Genomic DNA, 20,570 nt, shown 5'->3' on the forward strand with positions numbered 1-20,570 from the left:
CTCGGTACCGCCGCGAAATTAGTAACAACGAATAGCAGAGTGTGTTGGGTGATTAACTCACAGCCTATTCTGCAATGACATGCAGTTCTGGCCTGCAATAGATGCACCCCCACGTGCGACATGTAGCTTTCCGTGTGCGCCATACTTATTGTCAAACCACGCTGCCTCAACAGTCTCGCGACTCTTTCTGCTTGACCTGCCTCATGCATGTGAATGAATCTTTGGAGTTGGTCGACCTGGACGCTAACTTTGACCCATTGAGCCAGTGTCGCAGACGTTAGACACGCTTCTGCCGCTTCCACGCGACAAACTATGCAGCATATGGATTGGCGCTGGTTTGGTGGGCCTGTCGCACTCACCGGAGGTGCAGCGCTTTAGAGTGTGCCATCGGGCTCGGCGGACGAGACTCACAGACTAGGTAACTCGAAGCCATTAACGATATATTGCAGCATTGCCCCGAGTGCTGCAGACTCGACTGCACTCATGTCGCAGGCAGGCACTCGCACCAGCCTCGCACATGGAACATCAGACGTCGAGGATGAGCATCGATAAGCGACGTTGTCGCACAGTCCTTGACACTTCGGCAGTCGTGCAGTTCCGGAAGGCATCTCCTTGGGCCTCGTTTCAAGGTGGGCGTCCGTGAAGTCGAGCGAGTCAAGCAGTGTTCTAGACGTATCCTGGGTATTTCGATGCCCCGCCCTCCTCCAGCGGCCAAGAACAGACAGCTTCACAAGCAGACGGTTCCTTTCAGCACTCTGAGCAACAGTGGGGTCGCACTTGAAATATTGACTGTTGCCGTTGCCAGACGCAAGCTGGGATGGATCCTTTGAAGTCAATGTATGACAGTGTAGCTGTTCGAGCTTGTCGGCATGTGTACTGCGTCTGCGAGTGCGCAGCTAGCCAGTTGGTTGTGCAGGTCGCAGAGGCTGCACACGGACGGCAGGGCAGCGACTTGCATACAGACGTGCGAATGAGAGTGTCGTTGCTAAGCAAGGCCATTCCGGGTGTCAATGCCAACGCAAATGTGGAGGATGCACCTTGACACCTGGATGCCCGCTACCAAACACGTGACTACTTGACCGCTCAGCACCACGACGCGCTGCGACCCGCTCCCTGGTGTGGCATTTCCTCTCTTCCGACTGTGCCCCATCTACGTATCCTTGTGAAGCTCAGCGCCCGTTGCGAGGGCTCATTCGCTGCGTCGCTTCTGTCAGGCGCGAATGTGAGGGCTCTAATTCGCATGCCGCTCTAGCCCAATTGCATCCCCTCCCTGAGCCGTCAGACGAGAGGAGCCTCTGCACCCAGGAGTCCACCGCGCTCCCACAGCAGACCGCCCGCTGCTCGCCCGCTGCTGTCGCTCCCCGTACCGCGCGCCGCAGAGGGAAGGCGCGCCCGAAGTCACAGCGACAGCGCGACGTTGCTGCCTTCCCATCCCCGCCCTGACGAGACGGAAGCACCGCGCCTGCCGCCGCCACCATGAATGGGTACAGTGGCACCATCACGCCGGGGGGCATGTACGTCAAGGCGCTCTATGACTACGATGCCGACGACCGCACGAGCTTGAGCTTCCGCCAGGGCGATATTATCCAGGTCATCACGCAGCTGGAGAGCGGATGGTGGGACGGCGTGATCAACGGTGTGCGCGGCTGGTTCCCCAGTAATTACTGCACCGTCGTGCAGCGGCCGACAGAGAGCGCCGAGGACGACAGGAACGGCCTGGAGCCGCCCGACGACCACGACACGCAGTCGCTCGGCAGCACCGACTACACCAACTCCGACACCGAGTCCGTCGGCGCCAACGACACACTCCTGCCCATCGAACGCCACGCCGACCACAACAATGCCAGCAGCAAAGAAGAGGAGGCCGCGTTCTGGATCCCCCAGGCGACGCCCGACGGCCGCCTGTTCTACTTCAACACCCTGACAGGGGTTAGCACCATGGAACTGCCCCTGGAGTCGCCGGCCGCCAACGAAAGCGGGCCGCGCGACCGCACCAACGTCTTCATACCCGACTCGTCGCGCCCGCCCGCCGAGCTGCTTGCCTCTGGGACCATGTACGACACCGACGATGATACGTCTGCCTCCGACTTGGAGGGACCCGGCAACAAGAGCTCATATGGGCGGAAGCGCCTGTCTGATGGAGTCTCGCCGGCGACTTCTATGGAGTCCATGAACCAGGGCCTAGCCCCACGGTCGTACGATGCGAATGGCACAAGCTTTTCAGGCGCCGCCATACCCCCAATCGGTACCACAGCCACCTCGTTCGCGAATAGCCCTACCAATGGAGGGTCTTCGGCTTCTGCGCAGTCACGCAAGTTCTACGATGACGTGAACCCAGTGCCTCTGACATGGAATAGAATGGTAGAAGACATGCGCCGCGCTGTGGAGCGCTACCGGCAGGCCATCAACAACAGCGATAGATCTGAATTTGTCAAAAGGGCCGAGGACATATCCGACCACTTGCGACTCCTACTCGCTGCAGGCTCTGGAACCACCGACAACCATTCTGGGAACCCGTCCATCATATCAACCAACAAGGCCCTTTATCCGCATTTCCGAGAGACCATGTCCAGATTCTCCAAATTGGTCCTCTCTTCACACATCGCTGCGTCCGATTTCCCACCGCCAGACTCGTACTCAAAGTGCTTGAAAGAGGCCGACGGTGTTTTGAACGGAGTCTATGGCTTTGTCGAGGTAGCTCGCCAACAGCGTGGGGAAGAAATTCCCCGCTTAGTGCCCGGCTTCATTGTCGGTAGCAACATCGGTGGAAACTGGCATAACAATGGATTGGATCCGCGCGACAACAACGGGACTTCATCGTTCATGGACGATGAGTTTGAACCATCTGTCGAGCCCACTGTGAAGCTAGATTCTCGCGTTCTCGAACGGTTGGAGGACATCAAACGGCTTATCGTATCTGCTGTCCGCCGATTGGATGAACAATGTGTGGTACGCGACAAGGTTGTTTCACGCCAAAAGCATCAGATGATCGGTGATCATATTTGCACAGCTGGTGGGAAGGTTCTGGAAGTGTGCCGGCCATGGTTGTCTACAGTCGAATCAATCAACATCTCTTCGATTAACGCGACTCTGCAGGAACAGCAGCTGAGCGAGTTCAGTATTCAGAAGCAAAAGGTCTACGATGTGGCTTCAGAGCTGGTGATAGTGTGTCAGGGAGTTGCAGCACCGTTGAGCGACGAGTGGGCCGAACTGCGTGGAGACTCCCTCGACGATCGAATCAACGCCGTTCGAGCTGTGTCTCGCGACCTAGAAGCCACTGTTGCCCAGCAGTATGGACTCTTGCAGAATCTGTCAGAAGCAGTTCCCCTCTCAGATATCGCCCTTCGCACTGACAACCGAAGGTTCACCGACACTGACTCTGAGCTCGCGACTTCGCATGCTCGAGGGCCTTCGGCGACACTAAGACCATTGCTGAAAGATGTCCCCCAATCGAAGACATACAGTGAAGGCACTGCACTAGACGAGAAGATCGACTCAATACAACCTCCAAGGAATAACAAGAAGCTAAAGGACTTCTTTGGAGAAGTACCTGTCATCCCACAAACAGCTGTCGAAGAGATTCCAGAGTACCTGAAACTCGACCACGAAGGAGAAATCTCCTACGATCATAAAGTCACCCCACCACAATTACGCGGTGGAACGCTGGCTGGCCTCGTGGAACAGCTTACGCGCCACGATCGTCTTGACCCAGCATTCAACAACACATTCCTTCTCACGTATCGATCGTTTACTACAGCTTCTGAGCTGTTCGAAATGCTTGTCAAGAGGTGGAGTATACAGCCGCCACATGGCCTAGCTAAAGAAGACTACCAGACCTGGGTAGACAAGAAGCAGAAGCCTATCCGTTTTCGTGTAGTGAACATTCTCAAGAGTTGGTTCGACAACTACTGGATGGAGGGTAACGACGAAGAGGCGCGGATATTGATACAAAGAGTGTACAACTTCGCTAAGGACCATGTTGCGACGACTAGCACACCTGGTGCCCACCCCCTAATGACGTCTGTCGAGCAGCGTTCTCGTGGCCCAGACATGCCAACAAAACGCCTCGTACTCACGCTTAGCGCCCAGACCCCACAGCCGATTCTGCCAAAGCACATGAAGAAGCTGAAATTCCTGGACATCGATGCTACGGAGTTCGCACGCCAGCTGACCATTATCGAATCAAAGCTCTACGGAAAGATCCGACCAACAGAGTGTTTGAACAAAACATGGCAGAAGAAACTGGCGCCGGGCGAACCGGATCCCGCCGCGAATGTTAAGGCATTGATTCTCCACTCTAACCAGTTGACAAACTGGGTGGCTCAGATGATTTTGACACAGCAGGACGTCAAACGCAGAGTGATAGTTATCAAGCACTTTGTCAATGTCGCTGATGTGAGTTTGCACAAGGCTTTTCAATCATTTCATTAACTAACGTGAGTCAGAAATGTCGATCACTGAATAACTTCTCGACCTTGACGTCGATCATCTCTGCACTGGGGACTGCCCCAATTCACCGACTGAACCGAACATGGAGTGCTGTAAACCAACGGTCGATGGGTGTCCTGGAGAGCATGCGTAAGCTCATGGGCAGCACTAGAAACTTTGCAGAGTACCGAGATACACTTCACAGGGCGAACCCACCTTGTATACCTTTCTTCGGTAAGCATACAGCACCGTAGGACTCAGAATTCAGCTGACCCAATCAGGCGTCTATCTCACGGATTTGACATTCATCGAGGACGGTATTCCTTCACTGATCAAGAAGACGAACCTGATCAATTTTGCCAAGCGCGCGAAAACTGCCGAGGTGATCCGCGATATTCAGCAGTACCAAAACGTGCCGTACCCACTGCAGCCTGTGCCCGATCTGCAAGATTACATTTTGACAAATATGCAATCCGCAGGCGATGTACATGAAATGTACGAGATGAGCTTATCCGTTGAGCCGCGGGAGCGCGAAGACGAGAAGATTGCAAGGTACGCGAAGATTCAATACATTCCAGACGCGTTACTAACGGTGAGACAGACTTCTCTCTGAGTCTGGATTCTTGTGATGATACCCCACGAAGCGTTTGATCTATCGATCTTGGATGATGGCGATGGCGTTGGGTCACATTTTGGCTTCGATATTCAATGGAGGCGCTCGTGTCTGGCGCGCAGGCGAAGATTAGTCAGTACCATTGTTGCATTTTTGGCACTGGAAAACGAAGCACCCATGGCGCGCTTGTCTCTTTAATCGATAGCGATATTATTTCTGGTCGATGCATCGATATTTACGAGGCTGCCTCGACGCTGATCATTGAGTTTGATGTGCGTGACGGCGGCTGGCGGTGTGCGCAAATGAACCGCCTCGTGATGGGGTTTTAAGGGACTTTTCGATGTGGGCTCTCTACGCCTCTCGTATTTGCTGTCGGAGAGCATGAGACCAATCATGGCCTGCCTGAGGCTTGGACGAATGGCAACCGTGTATCCTAATTTCTCCATGCTCGTTGCGTAAAGCTGCCGTTGCCAAGGTCATCCAAACAAGGTGAGTTGCCGAAAGACGTTCATGCCACCTACCTAATGAGGCATGATGATTCGCTCGTCGCAAGAGCAATCTGCGTGTCTAGTTTCGAGGTACAATTTTCCCGGGGTCGCTTGTGAGGGGCCTGCATTTCATGCAGCTGTCCAGTGAGCTGCTCATGCGCCCTGGCACTAAGACCGTTGCACTTGCAGCGGTCGCGGCAGAGGCTGGCCAGGCGACCCCGACCAGGCCGCGTTAGGCCGCGCGTGTGCAGCTTCTGTGACAAAGGATTTTCGTTGTGCTGTGCTGTTGCACCAGGCATTTCGGACTGCAACGCCGTGTTCCTTCGATCGCTTCCCCAGAACTTGTGCCTGTCGGTTCCGCTTGTCTCCAATTTGACAGCCAAGGGTGTTCCTTGGATGCTCTCGGGCACCCCTAGTCAAAGCTGCCAATCCCTTGCTGCTGGCCAATCAGGGGTGCGGCTGTCGTGTGACACCGTTGGTCCTCTGGTCGCAGTGCTGGTGGGATTGCCTATCCCTCTCGCTCGAGGGGCTATCGCTGTTATCATGCACCTCGAGTCGCTGGGCAATGGCGCTGCTGTGGCACGCCAGCCACCGGAGATGGCGAGCTAGCCAGAGGTCTTCACTTTCCGCCATCTCAACGGGCCTTCCTTGCAGCGCTCGCCCTGCTCGCAGTGACAGGTGACGCCCACCGCGCTGGTGCACACCAAGGCTCTAGGTTCTCCACAGAAATCCGTATGATGATTTCGGCGTCTCTGACACGACGATCCTCCTAGAGGAAAACGGCAGCGCTCAGGCCTAGCTCGTGACTGGCTGCTCGTACAGTAATTACCAGACTGGATCCCTGCACCGCCGCTGCCCTGGTGTGCCTGCCCAGCGCGCCGTGCCTAACGACTCTTGTACCAAGGCTCTCGCACTCCTCTTTACAAACCTCTTTGCGCTCGTTCGGTTTGTCCACCAGCACCCAAATCCTCCTCACCCTAGTCGCTCACTGCAACCCCCTCTAATTGCCATAATAATGTTTCACTTCTCAAAGGGCGCTTTGCCCTGGCTGCTGCTGGCTGTGTCTCGCTTTGGTAAGTTCTCACTTGTGGGGAGATGGCGGACTTCCTTCGCTCAGGCCTCGCCGTGAGCACCCGAGCCGTCATTGTCCATGGAACCAACCAAACTGACCATGCGCGCTTACAGCTGATGCCGCCTGCGAATGTGGATACTCGCTCAACCAGACTACCGACTCTGAGCATGCACTCTTTACAGAATTAATGGAGAACGACTTCCTGCACATGGATACCAACAACATCACTGATTACGGATGGCGGCCACAAGTCTACAATGTATCGGTGCCTCCTGACAACAAGAGGATAGCTTTCGGCAAGGATTTCAGCATGGGCAACATCGTCCCTAACCCTCTTAAGAAAAGCAGCCAATGGTCTGGCGATGCTGATCACGGTGGTGATGCTGGTCTTGAACTCTGGGTGCGCGGCAACCACTCTAATGGCTACGTCAACGGTTCGGAGGTTGTCTCGGTCAGAGATGATATCCTCCTCGGATCCTTCCGCGTCGGAATGAAGCTGTCGAACTCATCGGGAACATGTGGTGCTTTCTTCTTTGTAAGATACGTTCGTCGTTAACATCAGGTCACTCCTAACCGTATACAGTACTACAACAACTCGCAAGAAATCGACATGGAGTTCCTCTCCCACGAGTTCAATAGCACAGGAGGCGCTGTCAACCTCGTCCTCCAGTCTCCGGAATCCGTGGCCCATGGAAACGACGCCGCTGGTACCTCAACCTACAAGGTCGCGCCGCTACCTTTCGAGCCAGACAACATGTTCCACGAGTACCGCTTTGACTGGACCGCAGACCGTGTCGTCTTCTATGTCGACGGTAAATTCCTCTGGCAAATGACTGAGCAGATCCCTACCGAGGGTGGTGGTCTTTTCTTCAACCACTGGAGCAACGGTGACCCCAACTGGTCCGCCGGACCCCCCGCCGCCGACACTGTCATGACGATATCTTACATGAAGGGATACTTCAACTCCACCGACACCGAGCGATCGCAGAACGACTACAAGAAACGCTGCCCCACATTCGACCCAGCCAAGGTCTGCCCCATTCCCGCGCAAACGTCACCCCCAGATGCCTCTCAGGGCACAGATGGAGCAAAGACATACTTCTTCTCGCAAGAGGATGGCATGACACCGGGCCAAATCCTCTACAGCAACGGAGCGACTCTCTTTGGAGCTCCGGCAATTTCTGTACTAGTCCCCTTACTAGTCACCTTCATCAGCTGGACACTAGCGTAGTGGAGTAAATGAAGCAGACCACTGAACGTTACTGTACTGGCCCCACGTTTCTTTATCGCGACAGCCACACTCTCAAGGCTCTTTAAGAAGTCTTCGAGATGCGGCATTATGAACGCATGACTTAGGCGACGGCGTTCTGGACATCTTGCATTACACTTCTTTTTGGACTACCCAACACTCCTTTACCCGCACGGATGCGTCGACCTCTACAATTGCTCGCTGGACCATTCTCTTCCAACTATCACATTTAGTGGCGCGATTGCTGCCCATCGTAGTCCTTACTTTCTTTTTCGTGTGCATATAGACTTGGATACAAGGCTTGGTACGCCAGCCTCTTTTACACCTTCCTTCAGTCCAGCGAGCGCCGCACCCACTTTTCTTCGGATACGACCCCCAATATCGATATTACGGGGCTCAGGCTTGATTGTTTTTTGGAGGTCAGGATGAATTTTTCGATTTGGGATTGATACCACCCGCACTGCCGCCCACGGCCGCTCTCATCATATATGTACGCTGCGTTTCTTGGTAGAATAAAATAGAGCTAGGGACTGCTATTGGGTCTTCATAGCTGCATCACCAAGGCAAACAATAACACAATTGACAAACACCGCAAATTCGGCGCATACCAATGAGCGAGATTTCTTACTCCAAGCCTTGTCCAGAAGGCTCGGCCTCGGCAACTTACTCAGCGCCCACGCGACAGACGCAGGATGCCCGCGGCGCCAACCTGGCTCAGCGCATTGTGTGTGCCCTCCGCCAAACACGGAGGCCCTTCCGCCAGCACAAGACGCGATGGTCACGCTCGCAAAAGCGCCGTGCGATCTGAGGATCGGTGATCCCGACCAAAGCGGCCGGTATGTAGGAAGCGAGGCGGTATGGCGCCGCTGTCAAGAGCAAATCATCACCGATGATTGATTAATGCAATGACGTCCCAGCTGTTTACTTTCATTTAGCTGCGCTCTGTTCATTTGTTTGCTACATGGACTCTGCGGACAACGGGCACAGCGTCCCCCCTGCGGCGACTCCCGGCTTGCTCGGCTTGTAGGTTCATGCACCGCCAGCGCAGGTACACGCCGAGAGCTTGCGCCGCGCTGGGGCCATGGCCGCGGGCTTTGCTGGGGGCGCGGGCCACTCAGAGGCGTCGATGGGCTTGGGGGTGCGAGGACCTCCTGAGTCGAGTGTCCGAGCGTCGATAGTGGAGGCTCGTGATAGCGGAGTCGAGCTTCTCTGCCTTTCTGCTGCGGATCCGAGGGAATGCGTCTCGCAGGTGTATTTTTGGGGTCGCTATGATACGAGCACGCTCACTTCACCAACTGCGCTGCGCTCGGTGTGGAGACGGTAACTATCAGACCCTTCATTTCTACCCGTTCTCTCTTTGTGGAGGTCAGTAGTGCGTTGAGTGCTGGACAAGGCAATGACGGTGATCGGTGGAGGGATTGAGAACAATGCAGGTGCAGCTCAACGGTCGAAGCGTTTCGACTTGTCGACGGCTCGACGCCGGTGGGGTGGAGTCCTTTCCGCTGCAGTCAGCAAAAACTTCCCGCCCGAGATGGTTCGCAAATTGCGCGGAGGATCTTAGGTAAAACCGGCGACAAGGCTTCTTACCACATGTTCCTCTTGGAAATGCAACTTGTGATGGTCTTTTTCGCGGTGGTTCATGCAAGTACTGGTGCGTTCTGCAAGTTACAGGTTCACAAGAAGGGCGCCTAAAACTCTGATTAGCTTGCATTACTAGCACGGCCTCGCTCATTGTCTCTGTAGCTAAACACTAGGTACTGAGAGAGCTGCGTCCAACGAACGATGAGGCGCGGTCTTGAACACGAAATGTATGGCTCTCTGCTGAAGCGCAATTGTTTTAGGTCCGACGCATCCTGCTCATGCAACCAAACCCCTCCCATACGAATCCGATATCACGGCTACATGCAAACTCTGTCAAACCAACTCCCATACTCATGCTCGCTCGACCATCTCAGTACCTACCCCGGACATTGCCGTGCATCGGCCCGGCCTCGAATCGATAGTCGAACATGTCCCGTTGCTATGCTGCTTCATTTTTTAGTCTGTTGTTGACAAATGCTAAGCTTCGCCGGCGTCACGCTAGTATCACTCCTTACCCAGCTGAGTAGCGCAGGCGAGGGCGAAAATGCTTAATTTCCCGCAATCCGTTGGCGTAGCACTGACATGACCGCGATCGTAGGGCGGATGCAAAGCTTCCCAATGTGTAGCCGAGTGCATTCAATGAAGCACGGGATTGTAGATCTGGGTAACGGCAGGTGTATGCAAGGTATGTTTGACCGGGAGTGCGGTTGCGAGGTAAGAGAGGTAAGGGAGGGAAGGGAGCAGGTGCGGTTCTGGTAGCGAGGAAAGTAAGGCTGGAGAGTGGAATGGGAGCTCGGCGCCTCTCCTACCTCGCCATTGTTATCTGGTAATAAAGTATGTGAGTCCAAGACATATCTTCATAGTGTCTAGGCTTCCATTGCAACCCTCCAACCTCGATGGCACGCTATGATACGATTCCGAGGCTATTGACTTTCCGTGTCCTACCTAGATAGCTTACATGACTGAGATCATGTCATCATGAAATGATACGGGGTCCGTGAGTACCAACGATGTATGATGGGTCACATCTGAACGGTAAAGGAGCGGGGGTACTCATGCAGATGTGTATCGACGTACTTGCATTCGGGTTTTAGTTGTGCAGTTTAGATATATCACTACAGGTAAGTCAGCGTCGGGCTGATACAGTTTTCAGGCGCGACATGCATTCAGCAGGTCAGAAGCTGCAGGAGATAGGTGAATCTGTTCCAGATTGGCCAAACTCTCAATTGATACTTACGGGCCATCAGCCGGAGAGGTTACCCCTCTGTACGCAGTACTTTATCGGCTTTCAAGCCGCCGTTCGGTTCGATCCAGACATCTCTTGCCAGAATGATGGAACTGCAAAGCCACTTGCTCGCAGGCCGCGAGAAATGTATGCGCTGCCTCATCTTGCACATGTCTATGCGGATTGTTTGAAATGTGTCTGGTGTGGCAGGTACGATTGAAGTCGTCACGGTGAGGAGCAGCTCTTGAGGCTGCTTGCTGTCTCTGCCGCGGCGACTGCACTTTCCTCGTGCGTTCATCCATAGAATTACTCGACCACAAACTCAGTCTTCTCCTTCTTAACCACAACTTACCTGATTTTGGTCAACATCGTACTCCGTCTGCTGTTTGTTGGAGTATCGGCTTTCTAGTACGCAGGGGACAAGCATCGGTCAGGCAACAATACATAACGCCAACCTCTATCTCGAGTGGGACGACAAACAGGCTTGGAACTTTGAATCTGAGCCTTTCGGATAAACATCTCCTTCTCAGCGCGAGAACCATCAACATACATACTTTGCGTCGTATTGGCTGCACTACACCAAGAATCTGACTCCGCTTGAAGTGGTGCCAATCACAGGCACGATATCTTTGTACATCATGCGTGTGTACCCTTTTGCTGCAGTGCTCTCCATCATCGTACTAGCGGCTGGCATTACTGGAGAACACAACATACTTTCTGCTCTCGCACCGCATACGCCGGCCATACACGCCTCAGTCTCAAGTTCGACACAGACTTCAGGACCATCAAGTACCAAGGATAGTCTCGAGTGAGTCATTGGACTGCTCATGCGAAAGTTGCAGCTGAGGCTAAATATCGTTGCCAGACTTCGTCAACTGCCAGGCCTTGAGCTAGTTGGGGCGCCCCCAGCTGAGATAGGGGCGCCGGCTATCCCTGTAGCTGTACCGCTGGTACCAGCAAATCCACCTGCAGCAGTTCCTCCAGCAGCTCTCCCAGCAGTTGAACCAGTCAGCCCAGCAGTTCCAGCGGTTGGCCCAGTGGTTCCCCCACCAGCTATTGCTCCTGCTGTTGTACCAGCTCCTGCACCAGCTGCGGTCGTACCTCCAGCCATCCAAGCAGACCCTCCGCCTCCGCTGACTGCGACTTTTGTGTCTCCTTTCCCCGCACTTCCGTCAATGCCTTCGCCTCCACTCGTCACTGGCGATGACTTTGTGACCATCCAATGGGTTGAGACTCACATCGGCACTCTTCGTACGTGGGTTCCGAAGACTCATACTGTCCACTTCGAAGCTATGTCACAAGCTCCTTTGCCGGGTGTGGGATCGATCGGTATGGGATCCTTGACCGGGAAAACCGGTCAGACGCAAACAATATACATGGTGGTGGGTGCAGCTCCGACCTCTGCAATCTATGCGAAGGCTGTTGTTGCTGCCATGGTTGGTGGTGTTGCCGGGCTGGTAGTGTGAGGAGAAGCGCAGGACAGCATCCGTTCAGGACGGAAAGCACGATCACAACGAAGGTGGCATACCTACAGAAACGTGAGCAGAGAACTTGGCAATGGGTATGGCTATCATGATTTGATGTGCATGCATCATACGTACGATGAGAATCATACTTTGGTGTTACCAAAAACATTCACCGACGAATTCTCAGGCCATGTTGTCGGAAACGACAATGTAACCAATTATCAAAGGAATCAGCATGGTTGAATACTGGCTGGCATGTGAAGTGCCTCGATTGACCGGTCGGGGAAAAAATTGTTTGGCAGGTTTTCTTTCTGCAGCTGAGGAATCTCGGAGATAATGACGAGCATCACACCACGGCACCACTGCGATAAGACACGTTCTGTTGAGCATGAACCGTGCAACGCTCAACACGCAACGTGCGACAACAGACGTATCCACAGACAGCTCACCTAGCCGCGATTCAGCGAGCAAGGAGATTTTGAGTGATGTTGAAGTAGTTTTGGTATGGCCAAAGGATGACTTTAGCCTAGGTACTGTCTATGTTAAGCCTTATGATAACCCCGCTTTTGATCTAGCCGGCGTTGCTGGCCGACGAGCAACTGGGCGCTCTCGAAGAATGTAACCAACACGTGCATAATGGGGCTGACATAGATGAGATCGATGCATGAGGCTCAGCGATAAGGTTACACGTCCCCTGGGATGAGGTCGCGGCAGGTGGACTGACGAACCAAGATTCGTGGCGCGACCTTCACACCTCCGTTATCGACCGATCGGCCCGATGACGAAATAGGCTTGGCCTGTTGCGTGAACAGCACCTCAGCTCGATGTCATAACGTGACATCAACCGTGCTCGTTGTGCCAATGCTTCCATATATAGGACTTTGGACATGAGAATATTCAAGTCAACAATACCAACGCTTACACACAACGATCAATCAATCAACGTCACGCCAACATTCGATCGAGGTGCATTACCCGGTTTGGATTGACCTACGACATCACCAACTATAGAGCGGTGTAGGGTATATGTATACATACCCTCCAAGTCCGATCTTCATCAGACCATCATTCCCATCAATACAATCGACACCTGAATCATCGAAGGACGCAACACCCAATACATCACCACCCGAGAGTCCCCGCCAAGTAGCACCGCATTTGGAACGAAGCAAGTGTACCGAAGCTACTATATCAACATCGAATCCTTTGGGACACGAAACACCAGAGCATAAACAAACATGGCTGCAGCATACTATCTCGCCGCCCATGGCGCCCATTTCCCCGTGGTACACCCAGAGCAGAAGCAATCTCCAAGCCCTCCATCTACACATCCCTTGTTCAGCGTACACCATCACACACCGCAAGTACCTACAACAACACTCGCCAAAACCGAACGCGCAGACAGCGTTATCTCTAATGCCCAACTGCGCTCCATACCCCAGGATCAGCCCATGAACAGCCAATTAGACAGCCTCTTCTTCCGCCTGCCCGCAGAGCTCCGAAACCAGATCTACGAAGATCTTCTATGTGCTAATACACCAACCAAGCTGGTCGATCTCACAAATGCGTCGCGGATACCAACACCTGCACCCACTTATCCAGCCATCCTGTCGACATGTAAACGAATCCACGAAGAAGCAAAGGATCTACTCTACACGACGCATATCTTTCATGCGCATCCGAGTCTCCTCACGGCACTACCGCATCTCATGACCACGAGTCACCCGGTTCTTTACCCCACCGTCCTCAGCAAAATCCGCAGATGGCAATTGACCGTGAGACTGGACACGGATCCACGCTTCACCGCGCAACAAACCACAGCCGCGTTCTCGAATGCCGAGTTCCTCGAGATCAAGGCCTGGCAGAGCATGTTCGACGGGTGCAATGCCGCGGTCTTGAAACTCTTTACCGGGATCAGGGGCGTCAAGTTTGCGAGGGTCATCGGCAGTGTAGATGACGGGCTAGCCCGGTGGTTGGAGGAGAAGATGATGAGCCCCCCAGAAGAAGAGAAGGCGGTCGAGTGGTGCGAATGTAAAGGCGTGAGGTATTTGAAGTGCGAGGGGTGTGAGAAGAGAGTCAATTTTGATGGAAATGGCGCGGGTATGTGGGGGGATGAGGCAGACGCCTGGAGATTTGGGAACCGGTAGTAGATGTGGGCGAGGGCTAGAGTGGACTTTTACTTTTTACTTTGGTTTCAGCAGGGTAGATACATACACCGCTACTTGAATTTATACACATTTCTAGAACATTAACTGCACTTATCTTGTGATTCTTCTGTAGGCTCAGTCACCCCATGCCCCCAGAAATCTCCGCCCGGGAGCACCAATGCTAAAGAAAGGCGAGTTTTGTCACACCGAGATAGTCAACCAGAACAGTCATGTTACAATTGCCGAGAGTGCATATCCACTAGCAGAGAACCTATATACACGTACGTGATTGTGCTCAAAAGAGAAATTCTTGATACTGTAGCAGTACGCCAGTAAGTTCCGATCACTCGATTGGGATACATGATCGTAGACAACCCAGTTCCGAGACAACTAGGGTCGCGTGTATCTCATCAGGTCTCAAGGTGCTGACCGTGAAGAGAAAAGAGCTTAGTCTACCTTTGTCACGTTGCAATGTAGACAAGGCTCTACTTGATAGCTTGCGTCAAGATGTACGTATTTCTTTGAATCCTCCTCGTCCGTGTAATTCACTTTGATATCTCACTTCACGACATGTCCGAAAGTGCACAATTTGCAGCATGGTTGTATCTGCGCCAGTCAACACGATATTTTCTACCAAAGCGTCATTTTCGCTCCTCGTGACGACTCAATGGGTGCTTTCCAATGTGTAGCATTAGTAGAACAATAAAGAAAAATATTCGTTCAAACCCAAAGCCATATCCAGCCATTGTACTGAGGTTGAGAGTTCCAGTAGTCCTTGCTATTGAGATGCTGGAAGCTCGACGGAGATTTCGACACTCTTCGCCGCAGGCTCTTCTCAGTGTTTCTCCAGCCGCACTCGCTAACAAGCTTTGTCTCTCCACACTGGAGATATCGCATCAAGTACGACTAGTCAGGTTCGGCAACTTTCTGTCTACGGGACGTTCCGTATCCGTAATTCCCCAGGTTTGACGGCAAACTTATCCTGCGTTGGGAAGCGAGAAGACACTTGACCAATCTCATGCGACCTCTCTTGTGTCAAAGGAGAGAGCTAGTCTCTGACGAACCTCTTAGTCTACACAGCTACCAGAGACCTCGACTAGTGTCTGTGTTCTAAATAAGTACCTAGACTAATGTCTACTGCATTTTGGTGTCGTAAGAAGCAAGGCACTTTCTATATCCTGAACAGCTGAGATAGAATGCTTGCAATCAGTGTACGTATGCACTAAGTCTAGTGATTGAACATGTGTGTCAGAATACGAACATGACGACAACGGTAGACATGTTTGATTACGATCTTCTTCTCTTCGTAATGATGAAGGGTTAGTAGACGACGCTGTTTCATACTTCTTTGTCGTCTCGGTATATGGATTAGGCTGATCAAGACTTGAACGGGTACTCCAACGTGCCAGCTTGCTGTTCCAGTGGTATGTGTTAACATAGATGCACTACTTAACGAGTTAGCACGTCCTATATCTCACTAAAGCCCATGGGATATTGAAGTCAAGTGCAGCGTCATAGAAGTGACGATAAAGCTGTCTATTCTTGTCTTGCAACAGAGCAGATAGTCAGTCTGCCATAGTGGGAGACGCCATTCTTTTCATCTACACCAAACTGTCTGGCGTGGCCTGGACGCTCACGTATCCTTGTCTTATCCACCTGAACTATACGCTTCTCAAGGCTAGTCTTGATATTGTTTGACGAGCAAGGTGCCCTAGTACAGGAGTAATATCAGCTTTCCATCTGACTAAACTAGGAGACATCGCACCAAATGATAGTAGTCTACCTTTAATAAGAGAAACAGTGTAACGTTCTGTACGTTGATTAGTTGAATATGCCGGGGCTAAGAAAGCTGTCGAGACCTTCATTGGGCCTAATTACCCGGACTTATATCCTACTTGGTCAGCGACGCAAGAGGTGGCGTGCCCCGGCCAAAGTCGACGGCGCTAGCCGCGTTCGCCACCAGTCCTTCACGCCTTCTTCATCAATCCCAGGGTGACGTCTTACCAAGCATCTGGAGCCATCAACGACTCAGTGCACTTAGTAGGCATAAAAAACAACTGGCAGATTTGAGCGCTCTCTTCGGACCGGCTGTTCGCAGCGGTAAGCCAGTCTGCAACGCTGCCCTAGCTCGGAGTGACATCCCTTGCTTTGTCCTTCCTTTCCTTTGCCCGTTTGCCGGTCTTCGGCGGGAAGGAGAGAGAGTCTGTGGCCTGCTGACTGCATCCTGGCCTTCCTGCCGGGAGGCGCATAAAGAAACCATTACAATACACAAGGGGCTATTGCGGCCAGATACTGAGAGTAGTATGCAAGGCACGTAGAGGCTCGCTGCCCAAGCGAAGTCACCTGAGTAAATAGTACCACGATCCCCTCATGATTGACTATGAAGGTGCCACAATCGAAAAGACTGTCTTTATACTGATAATCATTCACTACATATTCGCACACGTGCTTGTCTTTGTCTTACAAAACCGCAAGGAAACTTTAGAGATCGCCACCAGACGTGGGTAGATAGATACGGACAAGAACAGTATTAGGAAAAGCAAACGCCTTTCTGGGCGGCTTTTAGCTGCTCGCCAGTCTTACAGGGAAGAAAGGGAATAAAGAACCGCTTCACTATTGTGACGGCCCCAGAACCCGCCCGCAGGGTATCAAAGAAGAGCGACCCGGGGCTGGGACTAGCCACTCGACGGAAGAAGGTGGAACTGGTGTGAAGGCACGGCATCAAGCATGTCCACAACGCCGGTGAATGACATGGTATGCCCGTCATGAAGAGCATGCAACCCGTAAACCAAGGCAAATTCAAAATGTTTTGTTTGCTCCCGCAACAACCCAATGTATTATATCAAACCGCACAATCGGAGGTTTTCCTGGATAATGATATCTATGGCATGTCAGTTACTGGGTCATGATAATTGATTGGCGAGACGTACCGTTTACTGCAGCCATGACGAATCGGATCTGCATTGTGTCTGTCGCGCAGGTAAAGTGAGTGTAGATCTGCTTTGTCTCATGCTGGTTGAGGGAGACGAATCGGTTGAGGATGTAGTCGCAAGCGGCGGCGTAGTCTGGGCCGCCCTCGTAGTCGGGGAAATAGTTCTTCATGGGGCTGACGGGCAGCTTCTCCTTAAACCTATCGATCTTGTTCAAGAACAGGATGATCGATGTCTTGACGAACCACCTCGAGTTGCAAATGGAGTCGAACAGTGTGAGAGCTTCTTGCATACGGTTGACAGTCTCATCCTCAAACAACAGCTGGTCGTATTCGGAGATAGCGACCAAGAAGAGGATTGTGGTGACGTTCTCGAAGCAGTGGATCCACTTCTTTCGCTCAGATCGCTGACCACCGACGTCAAACATGCGGTAGGTCAGGTCACCGATGATGAAGGTGGTCTCGGTGATACCGGTTGTCTTGACACGCGAGCGGAGGACGTCCTGGTCATTGGGAATGTAGTCGGGGGCGGCGATTCGATCAATTGAATCGAAGTAGCTGTATCGATTAGCATTACATTGCATCAAGAGCCCATTCAGGGGGCGCTCACTATTTGGCCGAGTCGTTGAGCTGGTACTCGCGCGAGCGCTGGAAGCACTGCTGCACACCGGCATCCTTCCACAGGACCGAGATGGCGTTGCCAACCTCAGGAGGCAGGCTGTCGCCTTCGATCTGTGCAGGCTGCATGAAGATGGTCTGGACGTGGTACTCGGCGCGCTGGTCGTCGAGCGGCAGCTCCAGCGACTCCATAGCCTCGAGGATGACGCGCATCGACTGGACAGTGTTGCTGAAGATGATCTCCTTGAAGGACTCGCGCTCGTCGCGAGAGTAACCGCCCTCGTGGATGAGCTTCATTTGCTTGAGAATCGTCGACTTGCCGGATTCACCAGCACCTGCAGGTTGTTAGGGAAGGGTGGCGCAGGGGTGGGCGCGGCTACTGACCGAGCAGCAGCATCTTGATCTCGTTGCGCTGCATCATCTTGTCGCGCTTGAGCTGGTTCTCGATCTCCTCGTTCCTCTGCTTCCCCTCCTTCTCCTCTGTGCTCATGCCGCAGCCCATGGTGGCGAGTGTGGTCGGCGACCGGTAGGTGGTGTATTAGGGTAAGGTACTAGCGATGTTCCGTCGAGAGGCCGGCCAATGCGGAAATCTGGGCGGGCTGTTAACGAGGATTCAGCGGCAGGCGTGCAGCGGCGGCGCGGTGAGGTGAGGGCAGACGTGAGGGCGGACAGCGATGCGGTGTGCTCACGGCTGCTCGATACAGACGGCGTGCCTTGGCGGGCAGGAGCGATGCAGGAGCGATGCAGCAGGCGGGCAGGCGAATGGCAGAAGACGGCGGCGGACTAGCAGCGTACCTATTATTACAAAGAACACGGCTCAAGGCGCGCTTCGACGCTGTCCTGGCTGCAGTGCGAGGTGCGAGATGCCGGCGAGGGAGTGACGGGCTGTCGTGGGAGGTGTGGCAGGTGAAGGGATGGCTGGGTCGAAAGGCGAGGCTCGCTTCGCTCCGGCAGGTGTCTCAGGGCAGCTGCAAGGCCGGTCGGGGGTGGAGACGCTCAGACGGCTGGGGGCTGACAACTCGCGGATCGTCGAGTGTCGCAAGTAGAGACAGGTGCAGCGGACGGGCGTTGCACGGCAGCGGACTATCTGCGCTGGAGCAAGCAGCAAGCAGCACGGTATACGGGACAGACAGCTGAGCAGAGCGACGGCGACAGAACATAGCAGCAGCGCCGACTTTGAGGGCACGGCGAAAGGGGACGCGCTACGCCCAAAGCGACGGCGGCGCCATGCTGCAAAGGAAGGCAACGCCAGGCGTAGCGCAGTCGCTACGGCGGGCGGGCCATGGAGGCCTGCGGTCTGAGGGCGCGCAGCACGCCCGTTCAGCGCGGTGGAGCGGGAGCCTGCCAGCTGCCAGCGCGAGATGACAGGACACGCCGCGCTGGGCGCCTGCGCTCTCACGTTGTCGCTGCGTCGCCGCGCCGCGCGGTGCAGCTGGTGCAGCTGCTCTGCAGCCTCGGGCGCCTGGCATGCACGGCGGGCGAACTGGCGGGCCTCCAGGGCTCTTCTGGAGCGCTGCGGTGCTGGCGCTCGCCGCCGCCGCCTGCACGCCGTGGCTCTGCACCGCTGCACCGCTGGACGCACGCCGCCGACCGTGTGCTGCGCGGCCTGCGCTCGCTGGCTCGCCGCCCGTGGCCCCAGAGCCTGCGTCGCACCTGCTCGACATGGCTGCGCTGCGTGCTACCGAATGCGAATCCACTAGATGCGACTCCCGTCCCGCCTCAACGCAGCTAGCAGCTCTTCCAGAACATCCAGAGAAATTTAGGGGCCGGGCCCAGTAAACAGGCATGACCGGGGCTGCGCATGCGAGATTTGAAACGCAGAACCACGGCTGCACGGCCCCAGCCTCGCCACTGCACGCTGCCGTCTGCACGCTGCGCTGCGAAGCCCGCCTCAGCGCTGCTGTCTCTGCTGTCGCTGCTGTCTTTGCTGCCGCCCTCTGTCTCCAGCAGCTTGTGCCTCGCGACCGGTTTCAGCACTGCAGCGCGTTCCATGTAGTGCCTGACCGTCCCAGCTCTCGCCTCGCCCGTCGAACAATCTGCCCTGGTCGACCATGACTGCCTCTTCATTGGCTTTAGTGCGCAATGGGGCAAGACGCTGCGGCAGGTGACTCGCCAACCCTCCGTCCCCATCGCGTCTTCATCTCCTCGACTCGCGCTGCCTACCGCACCATTGGCCAATCACAACACAGCCTCGTCTGCAGCCTCCTTTCTTGCCCACACCGCAGCCACTGCGCCTTTGAACAACGGGTGTCTGCCCTCTACTCCGCGGCCACACGGCATCCTCATCGAAGATCTGCAGGAGCTTGGATGCCGTTCGCGAGACGTACGACGCCCCGGAAATCCGTCTGCCATGTCTTTGCTCTCAGAAGCACCTTCAAAGCTTGCCGCAGCACACGCAGGCGATCCGCGCATCTTGCATGTCAACTGACATTTCCGCCAGCAAGTGGATCAACGGTTTCTATGCAAACGGCAAATGCTCCGGTTGAAACCTTCTTTATGGCTCCTCCCGACCTTGTCACGACATCTCGCCACTTTATGCCTCGGAACCTTGCTCTGAAGCCCCCGTTGCGAGTCAGGAGGCGGAACGATCGCCCACAAGCACGTGGAGACTGACAGTGAAGGCATAACTATGGTCAATTAGTCGCGAGTCTACAGGCCTCTGTAGTGCGTTGATCATGATGGCGACGTCGAGTGCCGACGATCATGATGAGCATCAAAGGGGTTTTCAAATTCCCATCTGGAAAGTCAAGCATG

The 20,570-nt window shown here is 54.2% G+C and overlaps 5 protein-coding genes across 5 annotated transcripts; 4 read left to right on the top strand and 1 right to left on the bottom strand.

The window, feature by feature from the left end:
* The first annotated feature begins 1,044 nt into the window (after positions 1 to 1,044).
* On the top strand, positions 1,045 to 5,519 carry C7974DRAFT_384949 (cell division control protein-like protein Cdc25). The gene is made up of 5 exons (XM_046140903.1): positions 1,045 to 3,311; positions 3,363 to 4,395; positions 4,446 to 4,662; positions 4,710 to 4,980; positions 5,030 to 5,519. The coding sequence occupies exons 1-5, from the start codon at positions 1,477 to 1,479 to the stop codon at positions 5,055 to 5,057; spliced, it is 3,384 nt and encodes a 1,127-aa protein (XP_046001153.1). The 5' UTR covers positions 1,045 to 1,476; the 3' UTR covers positions 5,058 to 5,519.
* An 822-nt stretch (positions 5,520 to 6,341) lies between these two features.
* On the top strand, positions 6,342 to 8,146 carry C7974DRAFT_96373 (concanavalin A-like lectin/glucanase domain-containing protein). The gene is made up of 3 exons (XM_046147605.1): positions 6,342 to 6,602; positions 6,715 to 7,136; positions 7,185 to 8,146. Exons 1-3 carry the CDS (start codon positions 6,545 to 6,547, stop codon positions 7,830 to 7,832), a joined length of 1,128 nt encoding a protein of 375 aa, XP_046001154.1. The 5' UTR covers positions 6,342 to 6,544; the 3' UTR covers positions 7,833 to 8,146.
* Positions 8,147 to 11,344: 3,198 nt separating this feature from the next.
* Positions 11,345 to 12,316, top strand: C7974DRAFT_96415 (uncharacterized protein). Its single transcript, XM_046147606.1, has one exon. It carries the CDS (start codon positions 11,484 to 11,486, stop codon positions 12,120 to 12,122), a length of 639 nt encoding a protein of 212 aa, XP_046001155.1. The 5' UTR covers positions 11,345 to 11,483; the 3' UTR covers positions 12,123 to 12,316.
* A 1,044-nt stretch (positions 12,317 to 13,360) lies between these two features.
* C7974DRAFT_430692 (uncharacterized protein) lies at positions 13,361 to 14,269 on the top strand (the record flags this gene model as incomplete). The annotated part of the gene is made up of 2 exons (XM_046144720.1): positions 13,361 to 13,528; positions 13,565 to 14,269. 2 exons carry the CDS (start codon positions 13,361 to 13,363, stop codon positions 14,267 to 14,269), a joined length of 873 nt encoding a protein of 290 aa, XP_046001156.1.
* A 2,672-nt stretch (positions 14,270 to 16,941) lies between these two features.
* Positions 16,942 to 18,475, bottom strand: C7974DRAFT_96492 (guanine nucleotide-binding protein subunit alpha). The gene is made up of 4 exons (XM_046147607.1): positions 18,201 to 18,475; positions 17,809 to 18,151; positions 17,200 to 17,756; positions 16,942 to 17,150 (listed from the first exon to the last, which is right to left on the bottom strand). Exons 1-4 carry the CDS (start codon positions 18,316 to 18,318, stop codon positions 17,107 to 17,109), a joined length of 1,062 nt encoding a protein of 353 aa, XP_046001157.1. The 5' UTR covers positions 18,319 to 18,475; the 3' UTR covers positions 16,942 to 17,106.
* Positions 18,476 to 20,570: the final 2,095 nt, after the last annotated feature.

The sequence above is a fragment of the Boeremia exigua genome (assembly GCF_020726555.1).
Source record: "Boeremia exigua strain MPI-SDFR-AT-0100 chromosome Unknown C7974scaffold_2, whole genome shotgun sequence".
Lineage (NCBI taxonomy): Eukaryota > Fungi > Ascomycota > Dothideomycetes > Pleosporales > Didymellaceae > Boeremia > Boeremia exigua.

What these genes read in the sequence shown, in the direction of transcription:
- C7974DRAFT_384949 (XM_046140903.1), top strand. Translation starts at nt 1,477, where the DNA reads ATGAATGGGTACAGTGGCACCATCACGCCGGGGGGCATGTACGTCAAG. An exon ending in TATGGACTCTTGCAGAATCT is followed by an intron (nt 3,312 to 3,362) that starts GTCAGAAGCAGT and finishes TGACAACCGAAG; the next exon opens with GTTCACCGACACTGACTCTG. An exon ending in ACTTTGTCAATGTCGCTGAT is followed by an intron (nt 4,396 to 4,445) that starts GTGAGTTTGCAC and finishes AACGTGAGTCAG; the next exon opens with AAATGTCGATCACTGAATAA.
- C7974DRAFT_96373 (XM_046147605.1), top strand. Translation starts at nt 6,545, where the DNA reads ATGTTTCACTTCTCAAAGGGCGCTTTGCCCTGGCTGCTGCTGGCTGTG. An exon ending in GCTGGCTGTGTCTCGCTTTG is followed by an intron (nt 6,603 to 6,714) that starts GTAAGTTCTCAC and finishes GCGCGCTTACAG; the next exon opens with CTGATGCCGCCTGCGAATGT. An exon ending in CATGTGGTGCTTTCTTCTTT is followed by an intron (nt 7,137 to 7,184) that starts GTAAGATACGTT and finishes AACCGTATACAG; the next exon opens with TACTACAACAACTCGCAAGA.
- C7974DRAFT_96415 (XM_046147606.1), top strand. Translation starts at nt 11,484, where the DNA reads ATGCGAAAGTTGCAGCTGAGGCTAAATATCGTTGCCAGACTTCGTCAA.
- C7974DRAFT_96492 (XM_046147607.1), bottom strand. Translation starts at nt 18,318, where the DNA reads ATGGGCTGCGGCATGAGCACAGAGGAGAAGGAGGGGAAGCAGAGGAAC. An exon ending in GATCAAGATGCTGCTGCTCG is followed by an intron (nt 18,152 to 18,200) that starts GTCAGTAGCCGC and finishes AACAACCTGCAG; the next exon opens with GTGCTGGTGAATCCGGCAAG. An exon ending in CGTCATGGCTGCAGTAAACG is followed by an intron (nt 17,151 to 17,199) that starts GTACGTCTCGCC and finishes GACATGCCATAG; the next exon opens with ATATCATTATCCAGGAAAAC.